The sequence below is a fragment of the Nuphar pumila genome, chromosome 4 (assembly GCF_984573655.1).
Source record: "Nuphar pumila chromosome 4, dmNupPumi1.hap1.1, whole genome shotgun sequence".
NCBI lineage: Eukaryota > Viridiplantae > Streptophyta > Magnoliopsida > Nymphaeales > Nymphaeaceae > Nuphar > Nuphar pumila.
This window is the reverse complement of record NC_143252.1, coordinates 127,332,707-127,350,980: the sequence shown is the minus strand read 5'-3', so window position 1 is coordinate 127,350,980 and position 18,274 is coordinate 127,332,707. Positions and strand designations below refer to the sequence as shown.

Below are 18,274 nucleotides of genomic sequence, written 5' to 3'. Positions count from 1 at the left end.
AATTTCCAAGTCCATTTTATTATGCTGCAGCACAGTTGTTTTCTTTCCTTTTTATTTCTTTTTTCTTCTTTTCTTTTTGAAAAGGGAGGTTATTATTACTTAGTACTTACTAAACATTGGACTTTCCACCATGACTAACAATTCACAGTCATTGTAATGAGATGTTCTCTCGACGAGAATAGAGTTCAATGATATAACTGTATAATGCTGCACATTTATTTGCTGGTGAAATAGAATATTGTGAAATCAATCAAGCTACTCAGATCGACTTGCCCATAGTTTGAACAACACATGGTTGAGGTTAGAGATAAAAACAGTGTGCTTTCATTTTTCTTTTATAAAAACAGAAAATCCATCTAACACAACAAAATTCCAATGCAATTGTTGATCCACATTTTCAACAATGAAGCAACACTTAGATAAAAAGCTAAAAAATCAGTTCGACCCTTATAAAAGAAGTACATTATGAATAAAATTTCCAGAACAGAACGAAAAAACTGTGCCCTTTTCCTTTGAAAATCATGAGCCATAGTCCCTGTTTACAATTATCTTGATATCCAGTAGTGCCACATAGAATAGCCAGGCATAAAAATATACAGACTACTGCAAAGTAACTGCAATAAATAACTCAATGTAACAAAGCACCCAAACAACTGGAACATAAAAGCAATGCCATTGAACTACAATCTTGAACCATAGAATAATGCAGATATGGAAGCATGCACATGTGAGTAAAGAGAGACCGGCACCCCCCTGCGCAAGCAGAAGCTTGGCGACTCCCTGGGGTAGAGGGGTAAGCCCTCAGAGTTTTACGCCGACATGGACAGAGACCGTAGCTCGGCAGGCTGAGCCAGCGCGGCTAGGTCTCTGCCCCTGGGGCAGTTTCTCCGGGTAAAAATTCAAAAAAAAAGAGAGAGAGAGAGAGAAAGGAGACAGATCATACATATAAAGTTTCTACATGGAGAAACTTCATTTTCAACACGTGATTATGAGACAGAGGTGGAACACTTAAAAGTACAGAAAAGCAACAGCCTCTAGATAAGCTATGATGTATGCATGTACTGTAAATAGCGATTCTTGAATTTTATTGAAACCAACGACCACCATGCGTAAAGGATAAACAAACTTACGGAACCAGGAGCATTTTAAGCATTTTCATGTGACCATTCAACAACAGAACAAACCGAACAAAATGACACCAAAAGAATCGATTTGTCCAAACAACAGGAGGACGAATTACCATTAGCAAATACGCATTGCACATAATCATCCTATGTAAAAACCCATAACGTCCGAATTGATTTCCTCCACAAATAATGCAGAAATTCTCCAAAACAAGCCCAAAAATTACCAAATACTCGTTCTCTTTTTCTTCTGGGCATTTGATCATCAAAGTGACAAACGAACAAAGAAACTTATGAGGGCACTTCAGAAACATGCAAAGCCAAGTACAAACAAACAATTGCTATTTTTGTCCTGTGGGTGATCGACCAATATGTCAATTACCGACCACCTAACCCAATGAATGAGAAAAAACAACTACCGGCAATGGCCACAGACATTTTATCAACAGTAAGGGAGAGAGAGAGAGAGAGAGAGGTTGCCTTCTCCAACTCATCTTGTATCTCCTGCAGCTTCTCGATGGAGAGGACGAGCTCCTTGTCAATGTGCTCGTGGCCATCCTCGAGTGGTTCAGAGGCCTTGGACCGCTTGCCCTTGTCCGTAACCATCCTATAAGCGCGGATGGAAAGAAGGGAAAGAGTGCACTCCGTAAGCCTCAAGGCTCTCTCTCTCGCGCGCGCGCGCTCCGGAGTAAAGACGGGCTCAACTTTAACACGTCTATATATGGGGGATCCCCTGGCTATGCTCATGCGGTTTCTGAAAATTACTCCTTTTAGGCCCTGTTTGGTTAACACCAAGTATCGATTTGAAAATTAAAATTTGGCTAAAAAAAAGTGAATCCAATGGATACCTGAATTAATAAAACCCGAAAACATAAAATAAAATAGGTTACATAATATCCCAGAACACGGCCTTAACCCCTCCTCTCCCGACCCAAACCCTCGAATAACCTCACCGCCCCCATTGCGCCTCTCTCTCTCTCTCTCTCTCTCTCTCTCTCTCTCTCTCTGCAAACTCCAGCCCACGCTGAGTCGGTAATGAACTCTCGCACAAAGGTACTCTCTCTAGAGTCGGTTCTGGAATCGATTCTATGCAGCGAGAGGAAGTGTCTAAGGATTTTCTGTTTGATGGGTGGTGTAATGCGTACAAACAGTGGGTTTTGGTGTGCTCTGTATCTACCTTATCGGTGAGTTCATGGTAACTTTTAAGGAAAACCTAAAACAATCATTTCATGAGTTATGATGATGAGTTGAAGCCACTGGAGTGGCTTTTGTAACAGTTGGTGGCATCAAAATGGGTTGCATGTTCGTGTGTTATATGTGACCCACAAACTATAAGGATGTCTGAATTGGTTTCAAAAATCCAACTGAATCACTGGATCGAATGGGGGCATGTGCAAGGAGGACTCAAACCTTTATTTATGTGAAAAAACATATGCTTTATCGGTTGAGCTATTCTGCTTAATCTTTAATCGTGGGGCTCTTTTCAATCATCTAATTAAGCTCTCTTAGTAAACTATTATAGTCATGGTTTTCATTTATAGGCATTTATGAGGATTGGATTTAATCCATCACTAATTAGAGATAATACTTCATAAAATCCAATAACTTCCTCCATAGCCATTTTTAGGTTACATACATCCCATAAAGTTATTTCATAATTTGACTTATCGCTCATGGGATTCAGTTGTGAGACTCTATGGCCACACTAGATCCAAATTTAAGATCCAACATTTCTCACTTGGTCCTACGGGGTTCATGATAAAATATACATCAAATAACCATACACAATTTTTTAGGTTATATAAATGATGTTTTCTCACATGTTATGGGTTACTTCTCATATGATCATGTGATTTTTTTTCATCGTTAAATTTCAAGTATGAGGTTTTCAACATATGCTACGGGTTATTTTCGATAGTCATATGAATGTCCTTCATCATTATATTCAAGTATGAGTTTTTTCACATATGTTATGGGTTGTTTTCCATATAGTGATATGAATTTTCTTCATCATATGAATTATAATACTTTTTCACATATAGTATGGGTTTAACCATGACATCATGAGGTTTAACATACACTAATTGGATTTTTCCTTCATGATATATTCATATCATAAGTGTTAAAACCCTGATTTTTGAGTAATTCTTTTTAAAAAGAATTTGGACATTTAGGGCCAGCAAACCTTATTATTTAAGTTGAGAATAGATTCACAACAAAATTTTGATGAATTTTCACTTTTATTTCATCGAACTCGGGTTTGAATTGGCTTTAGAACACCCTCAACAAGTTTTGAGGGCAATTTGAGTAAATTTGAGACCTAACAGGGGTATTTTTTACCTCGAGGGTCATGGTCATCCCATTCTGGGCTGACCAACCAGGTCAACTACGTGAGACCCATGTTGCTCTCAAGCACTTTAACTAGGCTTTGACTAGGGTGGTTTTTACCTTAGACTAATGCATGCTGCATGCATTGTCAGCCCCTTAAACTCGTGCATTGGGCTCATCATGAGCCCACTTGAAAGTAGAGATTCCCTTGTCGCCCAAGCTGACCATACAAAAAAAAAATAATAAATAAAAAAATTTATAGCATAAAGCATCTCACCTTGGGTCAAAGCACCAAGAGCTTGGTTTGTATTGATTGACAGCAGCCTGTTACTCATTCACTTGAGTATAGAGACTCCTTGCTGCCTAACCTAGCCTCTCATATGAGAGAAAAAATCAAAACAAAAAAGATATATATAACTTAAAAAAAACAAAGAAGAATGATGAAAGTGAATGATGAGAGGAAGGAAGGAATAAGAGAGGAAAAGCGGGGTGTTAAGGAGGGGTTTGGAGAGTAGAGGTGGCAAGTCACACGACTTTGCCTTCCTCTCTCTCTCTCTCTCTCTCTCTCTCTCTCTCTCTCTCTCTCTCTCTCTCTCTCGTTTACCTTGTGCTTGTTGGATGCCGCTCTTAGTGCAATTGAGGAGGCCAACCAGCTGGAGAACTTGGTTGGTGGTCGATTTTGAAGAACACCCAACACTTAGTGGGTAAAGAACGAGTAGACCCTGGGTAGGTTGGCCCTCCCACCTCCTCTTGTTATTTCTCATTTCCATGAGATTGTGTTTTTGGATTTCTCAATTTGGTTTTCGTGGTTTGTGTTTGGACGATTTTAAGGAGGAGAACTAACAAGGAAACCATGCTAGAGGGCATATCTAGCTGCATCTTGAGAGTTCATGTTGGATTTTTGCATACAAAGGTAGGTGTCGACCCCGCCTTTGTGATAGTGGCATGTGTTAAGCTCGATTCTAGATATGATTTGTCTAAAATTTTGGGTGGTTGTGAACCCTTATTAAGTGGACATTTTGTTCTGTTTTTAAATGATATGATATGCTAGATATAATCTAGAAAAAAGTATTGATATATCTATGCTATACGTGTATATATATAAGTTGTCCTCTACGGTTTATCTTCTTTGAAAAAAAAAGAACAAAAAGAAAGTGTTGATCATTGAATTTGGGATTTTCTTTTATATAACCTAAGATTATATATATATATATATAATAAGCTTTATTTTAGAAATTGAGCCTACTCGGTTCTGAGTTTTGATTTTAAAAACCGAGCCTACTCGGTTTTGAGTTTTGATTTTAGAAACCGAGCCTACTCGGTTATGAGTTTTAATTTTAGAAACTGAGCCTACTCGATTTTGGGCTTTTATTTTAGAAACTGAGCCATGCAAGGTTTGTTTCTTTTTTAGAAAAAAATAATGGTTGTTGTCATACTTTTTTTCTGTCATGTACATTTTCACATTGAAGATTTTGTTTAAGCAATGGAAAACAAATACGTATGTGTGCACAACAGTCTGTGTTTTTTTTTATACTAAGAGGGAAAAAAACTGTTACTTGAATTTGCAATTTATATTTTTGAAAATTGTTATTTGAATTCGAACTTTACTTGTCTATATGTTCAAGAAAAGAAAAATGTGTGGTGACTATATCATGTGGTAGTTCTTGTTTTGTTTGAATCATTGAAATATATATATATACATAAATTGTAACAACCCTAAATTGACGCTTAAAAAATACATTTTTTTTAATAATTGTGAAAAATCTTCCAAGGATGAGGGGCACATTATAGATTTAATATTCACAACCCATCAACCATTTCAGACAGAGAATAAATTTAAACCATGAATTGAACTTCATTTATTTAATCAAATATTAAAAAAATTTAAATAAATTCTAAAATCTACTCTATCCAATCTGTGCACATCAAAACCCAGGCCACTAGACCATAAACCTCAAGTCCTCCAACCTGTCAATCCCCCTCATCACAGAGCCTCAGTACCGGAAAAATATTTTTTTAAAAGTTGGGTAAGAACTGAAGTTCTCATATGAGACCCTCTAAATTTCCAACAGTAAGAAAATAACATAAAGTAAATCAAGTATAAGTTTAAAAGAAATCATAGGTAACATATCATCATAACAAACTTGCCATCTAAGCAATTCAGGTAAGCAATCAACAATTTTATGCTAAATAAAACATTTAGAGATGTATAAAATCAATATTAAACATTTAAGGATGCATGAATCAATACAACATGCATGAATAACTTTTTAAGTTAAATTATCAGAATTACTTTTGCATATATGTCCCTGTTTAATGCACACAAATTTAATTTTTACTTTCTTACAAACTCACAAATATTCAAAATTGGCAAAGTTTATGAAGTCTAAGGCAGTTCTCAATCGTAACTTAACACACAATTTGTATTTTAATTACTGAATTTTACACTTGTTCTCTGACTGATATCAAGTGTCCACATCATCTATCAAAATATTAGGAATCTACACCTAATGTCAGGACATCAATGAAAATCCACAACCATTAATGCCACTTTTTTGGTATACCAATAACTACAGTTGAGTCAACAACACAACCCCGACGCAAAGTGGTTGAAAGTTCCTTACAATTGTGGCTGGAAACACGAACAATACATCGGGTTCTTGGAGACAACAAATGCACACAGTGTTTAGTATCCTCACTGTCCCTCATGACCGTTATCCAAGGTTTTCACCTTTTTAGAGGGACACCATGGAAGAAAATTATTATATTGTTTGGTCTCTTTTATCATCTTAATTAATTAAGAGTTCTTTACACAAGAACAATTATGCAAATTCATATGCAATAACAAATTTGAGTCCTTGCTCCATCAAATTCAATAGTGTAATTAATTTAGGAAAAACCAATTTTCAACAAAATTATTTTGCAATGCAAAAATCATAATTTAATATTTTGTAAGAAACACATACTCATTACCACGATAAATTAGCATTACAAGATTTTTTTCAGTGAACATGAAGTACACATAATAACCAAAATTTCATGTTCAAATACAGACAACATATTTACATATCCACATATATTGACGTGAAGCTGTTAAAAAAGAAAATAACATTTATATCTATTTTATGTCGTGTATCCGTTCAACAACAATCCAGACAAATATATATATATATATATGTTAGGCTATGAATCTGCTCAAGAACACACACAACACACACAGACAATATAAAGCATACAACATAGCGTAAACCGAGACTCTCCAAGGTCTGCCTTATCCTGATCGGTAAGAAGTGTGTTGACTTCGTAAGGTGGTCTACAATCATACATATAGCATCATATTGATGCCTAGTCTTAGGTAATCCCACCACAAAGCCCATGGTGATATCTTCCCATTTCTACTGGGGTATCTCTATAGTCTGCACCGGTCCTCCTGTTTTTTGGTGTTCAATTTTGACATGTTGGCACACTAAGCATTTAGAAATATACACTGCAATCTCTCTTTTCATCCCGTTCCACCAAAAATTCCTTTGTATATCTTTGAACATCTTGGTGTTGCATTGATGAATAATATACTTGGATCGGTGTGCTTCATCTAATAGTTCTTTCTTAAATTTTGGATCTTCTAGCACCCATAATCTCTATCCATACCATATGCTACCATCTTATAGGTACAAATTTGACTCATCTTGCTGACGGGTTGCTATCATCTTGTTAAACCGTGGATCATCCTTCTACTTATTAATGATATAGTTCATGATAACGGTCCTAACAACCATATTAGTGATCCCGATCATGCCTTGCTCAGATCTAAAAAGACTCTACTGAACAAAGCCTTCTAAAAGCTTTCTCTCATTGTAAATGAGACAAGACATTTTACTCTCTTTTCTACTTAGGGCATCTGCAACTACATTAGCTTTTTCAGGGTCATAAGAGATAGAGAAATCATAGTCCTTCAGAAGTTTCAACCACCTACGTTGCCTCATATTAAGCTCCTTCTGAGAGAAGATATATTTAAGGCTTTTGTTGTAGTGCGCCAAAATTTTCAACTTAAAAACTTAGAATTTTAACCTCATTTTTTTTAAATAGCACAACGAAAATAATTTCGACGGGTTATAGAGATGAGAAATATGTTTAAAATAGAGTTGCATAATCTTAAGAAATTAAAACCATTCCATGCATTGAAATATAATAAGTCATCAAAGTTTATACATCATTAAAGTTTAATCAAAATATCTCATAAGAATGAGATCAACAAAAGTTAGTTCCAAGATCAAAACTTAGTTAGGGAGGTTTGGATCAGGGTCCCGCCATGCATCCAAGTCTTGTATTGTATCATTCTTCATTACCTGCGCCCCATAACAAACGAGGTCAACTCTTGCGAGCAAGTAGTAAAATTAAACATCATGCATTATGATAAGGCATTAATATCTATTATGTAGTATGTAACATGCTAGAATCATATAAAATGTCATGACCAGGAGTTTATAATAGTAGCAAGATGATAATGAGACACCAATAATAACATCATGATCTTAGCAATATAATCAAAATAAATTGCAACTAACTATGTTAGTGAGTTGGCATGGTTAGTATTAAGTTTTGATAGTTTTATTCCTTCGAGTATGTAGAGGTGGACATCGAGACAACGAGAGTTACTACAGAGTTTATTATGCAAGGGTAAATTTGTCATAGCTTTTGCTGCCCAGATCCCTAACCCAAGCCGCGGTCTCCTCAAGATCGAGAGATGATCAGTTCATAGGTAAATTTGGATTGCAATTCCTACTACTGTAGCATCTAATCTCTACCCTCAGGTGACCGAACCTCTACGCCTCGAGTGACGGAGGCCTAAGGATGCTTTGTACCTTGTTTTTCAAATCGGGTATGACATGTAGTTATAACACTCTATATGCGTCATTTGTCACTTGAGGTATATCATCCACCCTCTCTTGGTGAACCAGTTGTGAATGGGTGACATGGGCGGCTCCATCTTCATTATGGGTATGTTAGTAGTCATGCTCTCATGTCATACGAGATTTAAAGGCTCAACAATCTCATACTTCCTACAAGGTAGTATGTCATGACAAGGTCTATGCCTAGCCCAAATCACGTGCTCTTTCGAAAAGCACCTTGCCAGTGATGGCATAAATATCATATTTAAATGTATGGGAGTTAGTACAAGTAATAAGACTTCATCTCACGGGGTGCAACCACCCAACTCTCAACAGAACACTATTGCCTTATGCAATTTCATTCATTTCATATACATATGAGATGTTCATCATGCATTAATGCAATAATAATTACCATGCTAAGTTAAGTGCAACAATATTTCATTTTACAAAGGCATCATGTATGAAAATATGAACATCAATAGCACTGACCTATATGCAACATATGCTACTCATGCATTTCATTTGTCATATGCATCTTCTTTTCCTGACCTTTTATTTTGTAGGCAATACACACACTATCACATGAGTGTTGCATATATCCATATACTATTTGGCCTATGCATAGACAAATATATAATTCAAGCATAAGTTGTATGTCTAAGTCAATGTACATTCATCATATTTATATGCACATGTATGCATTTTTCACATGCAACTTTGTTGTATTATTGCCTAGCCCTTGGCTTGAGTTCATAAAGTTTTTTATTGCCTATTGCATATGTGAACTCCTTTTAATGTTTGACTATATACTTGCCTAGCCCCTTTCTAAGGCAACAATATTTGTGAATCATTTGACAATTGAAATCATGTCAACTTGAATGTTGGATGCGAGCTTTTTGGTAACCTCATTTTTTTGAGCATTACACCCTTAAGGTGCGTGGATTTCACATCGAATTCATTATAAGGATTTGCATAAGACTCATATTCAAAAAGGATTCCTTTGATAGAATATTTTTGATGTTTTTCCAAGGTGTGGTTGGGTGAATACAGATTCCTTTGAGTAGATCCAATTTACAAAGCTTCTATTGAATGAATCGAAGTACATTTGAGTAGATCCAAATCCATTTGAGAAAATCCAAATCTATTTAAGAAAATCCAAATCCAAATATTCATTTGAGAGGATCCAAATCCAATTGAGTATATCCAAATTCATTTATGAAAATCCAAATCCAAAGATTCATTTGAGAGGATCCAAATCCATTTGAGTAGGTCCAAATCTATTTAAGAAAATCTAAATCCAAAGAATCATTTGAGAAGATCCAAATCCATTTGAGAAAGTTCAAATCCATTTGAGAGGATCCAAATCCAAAAATCCATTTAGAGAAAATCCAAATCCAAAATCCAATTAGAGAAAATCCAAATCCAAAATCTATACTCATTCAAAGAGAAATCCGAATTTTTATTTAAAGAAATCCAAATTTCCAAAAAACTAATTTCCTTTTGATTCGATGAACTACAACTATTCGAATTTCTTCAATTTGAATCTTTAATTCATCTACTTTACTTTGGTCATGATTCTAATGATCATGGTTGCACGGTTTTCTCAAAAATTGATTTCACATCATACAAATCTTGAGCATACATTTTCCTATATTTACATGAATAACATTCAAGATTGCAAGTATAATTAATATATATCCTTTCCCACGATTTTTCAAGAGTAAAATTCCAACTTGTCATTAGCCCATGGATTTTCAAAAAATCTTTTAAATTGGGATGAAGCATGATTTGTATAATTCTAAAATGCATGATGCATTATATCAAAGAAAATTTCTCTTAATGCTAATTAAACTTTTCTATGATAATGAACTATCATTAGGACATGAAAATCATTTTTTTTTCATATGATCATAATAAAGAAAATCGTGTATCTTGGGAAGGGGTAAAAAAAATTAAAAAGTATAATAACAACTCATTTTCTAATACAATATGTGTTATGAAAGCACATCCCATATAGATGAGAATAGGGATTAGGAGAGAGAATATAAATTGAATAGTATCAATATGCATAAAGAATAACTTTACTTACCCTGACTTGGGACTTAGGCTTGAACTTCTTCTTGCTTTGGTTCTTTCAAAGCACTAAGGGAGTAAAGAAGAGTTCCTAGAGAGGCACCATCCACTATTCTCAAGTGAAGAAAGAAGAAAAAAAAACAAGAAAGAGAAGGAAGAGAGAAGTTATTGGATGCTTAAAACTCTCAATTTGTTGTGGTATTTATAGGGGGTAATAATTACTTTCTAAATGAAGGGTTGAGATGAATTACAAGAAATAAAAAGTTGAAATTAAATTATCTCAATTCTCCAACACTTTTCTTTCAAGCATAACCCTTGACCCTATTATGAAGACCTATTAGGCTAGATATTTTAGCTTCTTAGAAGATATTTTGAGAATTAGTAAATATTTTACAGATTTTATTTGATTTAGAAAATTCAATCTAATCATTAGAAAAAATCACCCCCCTCTAATGTACTTGCATTTGGTTTGAATCAAATTGGTAATTTCTACCTAATTTATACTTTCTAGTTAGTTTTAATTGTTTATTATTTCTTTTAATTAGATTCTAACTATTTAGTTGCCCTTTCCATTTACTTTAACTATATATCTTTTATTTATTAGAATATTCCTGCCCACTTTAAGATAATTTCATATTGAACCTTGTATTATACAAAATTCAATTACAATGCTATAGTTTAAAAAATTCATTTACAAGGTCACGCTTTTTGAAATTCATATATAAGATTATATTTTTCCAAAATTCATATTCAAGGTTATATTTTTTTGAAATTCATATACAAGGTTATATTTTTTTTAAATTCATTTACAAGGCTATATTTTTTCAAAATTCATTTACAAGGCTATATTTTTTCAAAATTCATATACAAGATTATATTTTTTTAAAATTCATTTACAAGGTTATATTTTTCCAAAATTCATTTATAAAACTATATTTTTCTAAAATTCATTTACAAGGCTATATTTTTCCAAGATTTATTTACAAGTCTATATTTTTCTAAAATTCATTTCTGACTAATTATTCTAGGTTCAATCAATCATATCAATTTCTTATTATAGATCTTAGAATTATGAATCATAAATAAGATGGATATAAGAAAAACACATAGAATTTCGTGGGTCTTATATTTGTGATCCGATAAGACTTCAAATTGCTCTTCAAATAGATGTCTCCATATTTTTAGAGCAAAAACAATTGCTACCAATTCAAAATCATGTGTGGGATAGTTTCGCTCGTGAATCTTCAACTGACGTGACACATATGCTATCACCTTCTCATGTTGCATTAAAACACTTTCCAAGCCTACTCCTGAAGCGTCACTGTAAACAACAATGCCTCCGTGTCTTAATGGGAGAATATGCACTGAGGCTATAGTAAGCCTTCTCTTAAGCTCCTAAAAACTCTCTTCAAACTATTGTGTCCATACAAACTTTATACCCTTTTGAAGTAGCTTAGTGAATGGCATTGCAATCTTAGAAAAATCTTGGATAAACCTTATGTAGTATCCAACGAGTCCTAAGAAACTTTGGATGTTCGTGATACTCTTTAGATTCTTTCAATTCAATACAACTTTCATCTATTAAAATACTAGATTTCACTAATCAACTTTCAATGAAATTTATAATTTCATGACCAAACATTATTATCTTATTAAAAGATTTGCTTACCTTAGCCAGATCTAGTGAGATCCCATCCTTAGAGATTACATGACCCGGAAACATTATCTTATCCAGCCAAGATTCACACTTAGAGAATTTGGCAAATAATTAATGCTCTCTAAGGATCTCTAAAACAATCCAAAGATATACACTATGATCTTCCCTTCTCTCTGATTAAATCAGAATGTCATCAATAAAAATACTCATGAAGAGATCTAGATAGGATCGAAAGATCTGATTCATTAAATCCAAGAAGGTTGCCGATGCATTGGACACCCAAAAAGCATAACTAAAAACTCATAAAGTTTGTATTAAGTCTAGAATGTTGTCTTCTGAATGTCGGACTCCTTGATCCTCAACTGGTGACAGCCTGATCTGAGATCTATCTTAGAAAATGCCTTCAACAAATTGACAAAATAAGTTAGAAGTTCTGTTGAACATTGGATTCAAAACTCAAGGTACGAGTCTAACCATATCCAAATCAATATTTACCTTGGTTGCACGACAGGGAGGATTTGTTCTTGATCATCGCTCAGTTCAACAATCGATAATCAATACAGAGACACATTGATTTGTCCTTCTTTACAAAAGAATGAGTGCACCCCACGTTGATATACTGGGTCTAATAAACCCTTTGTCCATCAGTTCTTAAAGCTTCTTCTTTAACAACTCCAAGTCAGTTGGTGTCATCCGATACAGAGATTTAGATATTGGAGTCATTCCAGGCACCAAATCTATTGCAAAAATAATCTCCCGAATAGGGAGAATTCCAGGAAGTTCATCGAGAAACACATATGGGAATCCTTTCACTACATCGAGGTCCTCCAATGGAGTTACTTCAGGCTTTGCTAGGGATACGCTAGTCAAAAAGGTTTCACATCCCTTTTTCACAAGGTGTTGGGCCTTTAAAGTTGAGATCGTCCTTTTATTTTGATCTCCTTTTGTGGCTTAATACTTCAACATAGGTCAGTCTAGATGGTCAAATCAAATCCAACGTGCATGATATTCCACATAGGCATGGTGCTCGTAGAGCCAATCCATACACAAGATAACATTGTACTCAATCATATCGAGTACAATCAGATTGACAGATAGGTTCTACCCCAAAATCAAGACCTCTACCTCTAGTAGACATGTACGTGCAATAGTCCTATCACTTGAAGGTGTAACTATTTTTAAGATGTGCTCTAAGATAACATGGGATGATGCAATCATTTCAGCAAAACGAGTAGCCACAAAAGAGTGTGTGGTTCCAGTATCAAACAACACCTTAGCATTATATCCTACAGTAAAAATTGTACCTTCGACGACATCGGCATCCTACTCTAGTTTTGTTGCAGTTATAGTGTAAACTCGTCTTGTGGCCTTCTTTTGTCCTTGTTGCAGTAGCTGCAGTGCTCTATGTGCACTATTCTGACCGTTCTACAGTACTCATTTGAGACAATCCTTGATGAAGTGTCTCATCTCGTTGCAGTGTAAGCATGCCCTGTAACGCTCAAAAAATTTGACTCAAAAACTTTGGAATAAATTTTTTTATATATCATAGCGAAATACCGATTAACTTATTCGATCAAACAATTGAGCGAGTTACAGGGTATAACAGAGAATACTCGAGTAACATTTAATATCATCAATAAATGATATATCTAAAATTAATACAAACTCATTAATAAAATATCAAAAGGTTTATAAGAGTTATGCAGGATCATAAATAATGAATCTCATGGCTCCACTCACAATGCCGCCGCAATACGCTCCATGTACCTTATTCATTTTCTACGAAAAATAAGAGAAGTAAAAGCTTCAGACTACAATCAGTCTGAGTAAGAAGCATAATATCAATATGAATATGCTCAGTGTCATGTGTACAAGTATAAGTGCATCACATAACATAATAAAATTTCATAAGAGTTCTATGATAATCGTCCAATGCAAATAGTTCATGATGCGGTACATAAGGACAACATTATTGAACGATGATTCACATAAATGAACATCAATTATATTATGACAAACACAATATCTAGAAGTATATGTACTTCAAGACATCTAAAGGTGAACAAACTTTATGTTTTCCTTATTAATTACCCTGTGGGTACGCATAAGCATTCGACATCATAGTGGATCGATACCACACAGGGGTCTGTTATGCTTTTTCAATTAATACCATGTGTGACTAGCTGTACGGATACCCAAAGTGAACGGTTCACAATATTCAAAGGGGACAATTCACAGCTGAGAGAGTACTCTTCATTGACAGCTAAAAATAGGATGCACCCTGAAAACTTCTGCAGAAGACTTGGATCTACCACCTAGGACACATTGGTAGTCCTGACCTCTAACTCCGAGGACTCAGGACCGGATGAGACACCTCGCTATCACACACACAAAAAAAATTGTCCCACAGAGCTTGTACCATCTAACCTTTCTAAGGTAGAACATGGGTCCAATAACATATACCGTCTTTTAGGTGTACCCAGAACCCAAGAAAACCGATAACATATATTACCTTTTAGATATACCCAAAATCCCGCAGTTAGGTTATATACGCATATATTAAATTTTGTTTATTTCTTCGTACGAGTCATTACACCATAAGAGATTTCCAAAATCCCAAACCCACTCTCGGGGTGATACAATGTATGCACATCACCAACCTAGTTCCCAATAAGCACCAACGACAATTCTCAGAATCATGGCTCAAATATGAGTCGAGTACTTGTACTTGAACTAATTTAAATATTATTTCTTGATTAGGGTGTACGCATCCTACCCTACTAATAATGCAAACACATGACCTATCTCAAGTACAATATTTTAGGAGTATTCATATGACATTATAAGGGTTTTACAGAGTTTCAAATTTCTACATAATCATGACCATGCAATTTCCATTATTGTACAAAAGTTTATAAGAATATGCATTTTCTATGAAACAATCCCTACATTGGACACAATCATAACATTCACATGCAAATCACATACAAATTTCATAATGCCCATATGGCATCATAAGGGTTCTGCGAGACCACAAGCTCAATTTTGAGCTATCACATAATTCATGACCTTGCAATTATCAAAATAATGCCTTTAACAACAAGCATTTCATGCATTGGACATAGTCATGTGAATCATATATTCAATTTATATACAGGATAATTAGCATCATGGATATCTTATTCATGCTATCACATATTCTTGTACATTAATGAATGTACATATGAACACAATCTTAATTTTGATAAAATCCCATGTATAAATAATTGTCTCCAATATACGTTTACATATATCTATATGTATATGACTTATCTCTAGAGTTATAACTCAACATAAGTCACAATAGTTCTGCATCTCAACATAATCTTTCTTGTTGTTGCGATAAACATATCTCTTATGAAATCAAACAAATACACAAAATTCAAGTTTTGAATGTGTAGATCATGATAAAATCTTTGTTCTCATTTATTGAATTTGTTATCTAGGAGATACAGGTCTTTTCTCTGAAACTGGTCGAGTTAGAGAAATTTGTACAATCCTGCAACAAGATAGAAACTAGTCCCTTGTTGCAATAGACATATCTCCTAGGACATAAACTCAAAAAAATACACCAAATTTAAATACACAGAATCCATAGATCAAGATGCAATCCTTATTTATATTTTTTAGATTTATTTTTTAGGAGATATGAATGTTCTTCCAAAACAGGTTTGACTAAAACATCAATACAGTCTGGCAAATAAGACAAAAACTAGTCTCTTGTTGCAACATATATATCTCCTAGGATACTACTGCAATTAAATCAAATAAATACACCAAATTTAAGTACAAAATGTGTAGATCAAAATAAATTCATCATTTATATTTTTTGAATTTATTTTCTAGGAGATACATGTGTTCTTCCAAAATAGGTCGACTACAATATAAATACAGTCTGATAAATAGGTCAAAAACTAGTTTTCTATTGTAACATACATATCTCCTTGGATACTACTACAAAAAAATCAAATAAATACACCAAATTTAAGTACAGAATGTATAGATTATAATAGAGTCCTTATTTGAGAATTTTGATTAAGATATGAGGGAGATCCAACCAGTTTTCCAAGACTAGTCGGTATGAACACATAACATCGGACACACGCATAGAGATATAAGGATCTCTACCTCTTTCGATGAGTCGAATCACCAAATAGTCTAGCACAGTTTGGCCGGATCTATGTTCACACACCCTCCTCTGGTTGTTCGTTCGTCTAGCACCTCGAGTAAGGATGGTCGCATGGTAGCGATGAAGATAGAAGGGAAGAAAAGATAAATCGAGAGAGATGAGTAAAATGAGAAAGGGATAACGAGAGATATCCAACCACCAAAATCGTGTAACCTGTCTTTTGGCACTCAAGAATTTCTCCTTTTTAACTTTTTTTTAGTTCATGGCCAAAATTTTGAACTCTTGAAAATCGCCCTTCCTTAAGCCATAATTTGAGATTATTGTTTCGATAAAGTTATCAAAATGATAGTTACTAGTTTGCCCCTCTCCTCACTCACGCCTATTCACTTTTTCCCTTATTTGATTTCTCAATAGCCTTTTTCACACTTGCCTTTCTTCCAGCTATACACACAAGCACATCATGAAAATCGTGGATGTGGGAGGAAAAACATTTAACTTCCTAATTCAAACTTTCAAACTTTATATTCTTTTTTTTTTTACTTTATCTTAATCTACATATTATGTACTTAAATTTGGTGTATTTATTTGATTTATTTGTAGTAGTATCCTAGAAGATATGTCTATTGCAACAAGAAACTAGTTTTTGTCCTATTTGCTAGACTGTACTGATGTTCTAGTCCAACCTGTTTTGAAAGAATATTTGTATATCCTAAACAATGAATCTGAAAAATATAAATGAGAACTTTATCCTAATCTACACATTCTATACTTAAATGTCGTGTATTTATTTGATTTATTTGTAATAGTATCCAAAGAGATATGTTTGTTGCAACAGGAGACTAGTTTCTATCCTGTTTGTCAGACTGTATTCATATTGTTGTTGACCTGTTTCAGAAGAACATCTGTATCTCCTACAAAACAAATCAAAAAAATATAAATGAGGACTTTATTCTAATCTACACATTTTATTCTTAAATTTGGTGTATTTATTTGATTTAATTACAGTAGTATCTTAGAAGATATGTATGTTGCAACAGGAGACTAGTTTTTATCCTATTTGCCAGACTGTATTGATGTTTTAGTCCAACCTATTTTGAAAGAACATCTGTATCTCCTAAAAAATGAATCCGAAAAATATAAATGAGGATTATATCTTGATTTATACATTTTGTACTTAAACTTGGTGTATTTATTTGATTTATTTGAATCTGTATCCTAGAAGATATGTCCATTGTAACAATGGTACTAGCTTCTATCCTGTTGTAGGACTGTACAAATTTCTCTAACTCGACCAGTTTCGAAGAAGGACATGTATCTCCTAGATAACAAATCCAATAAATGAGAATAAGGATTCTATCATGATCTACACATCCAGAACTTGAATTTTGTGTATTTGTTTGATTTAATTGAATACGTTTCATGAGAGATATGTATATCGCAATAGCAAGGAAGATTATGTTCAGATGCAAAACTGTTGTGACTTATGTTGAGTTATAACTCTAGAGAAAAGTCATATACATATTGACATACGTAAACGTATATTGAAGACAATTATTTATACGCGGGGTTTTATCGAAATTAAGATTGTGTTCATATGTACATTTATTAGTGTAAAAGAATGTGTCATAGCATGAATAAGATATCCATAATGCTAATTATCCTGCATATAAATTGAATATATGATTCACATGACTATGTCCAATGCATGAAACACTTATTGTTAAATGCATTATTTTGATAATTACAAGGTCATGAATTATGTGAAAGCTCAAAATTGAGCTTGCGGTTCTGCAAAACTCTTGTGGTGCCATATGAGCATTATGAAATTTGTATATGATTTGCATGTGAATGTTATGACTGTGTCCAATGTATGGATCGTCTAATAGAAAATGCATATTCTTATAAACTTTTGCACAATAATGAAAATTACATGGTCATAATTATGCAAAAATTTGAAACTAAACTTGCGATTTCGTGAAGCCCTTGTAATATCATATGAACACACCTGAAATGTTGTACTTGAGACAGGTCA

General features: G+C 34.0%; 1 protein-coding gene across 6 annotated transcripts in view; it reads right to left on the bottom strand.

The window, feature by feature from the left end:
- LOC149840983 (NAP1-related protein 2-like) overlaps positions 1-1,993 on the bottom strand; it is a 70,708-nt gene extending 68,715 nt beyond the window's left edge. For 4 of the 6 annotated variants that reach the window (XM_090003519.1, XM_090003517.1, XM_090003520.1 and 1 more), the window contains exon 1: positions 1,605-1,885. In XM_090003519.1, the coding sequence (XP_089859645.1) occupies positions 1,605-1,871 (267 nt within the window). In that variant the 5' untranslated portion in view covers positions 1,872-1,885. Of the gene's footprint in view, positions 1-1,240; positions 1,301-1,604; positions 1,886-1,972 lie in introns of those variants that run through there. The other 2 variants (XM_090003518.1, XM_090003522.1) reach the window with 2 other exon arrangements.
- Positions 1,994-18,274: the final 16,281 nt, after the last annotated feature.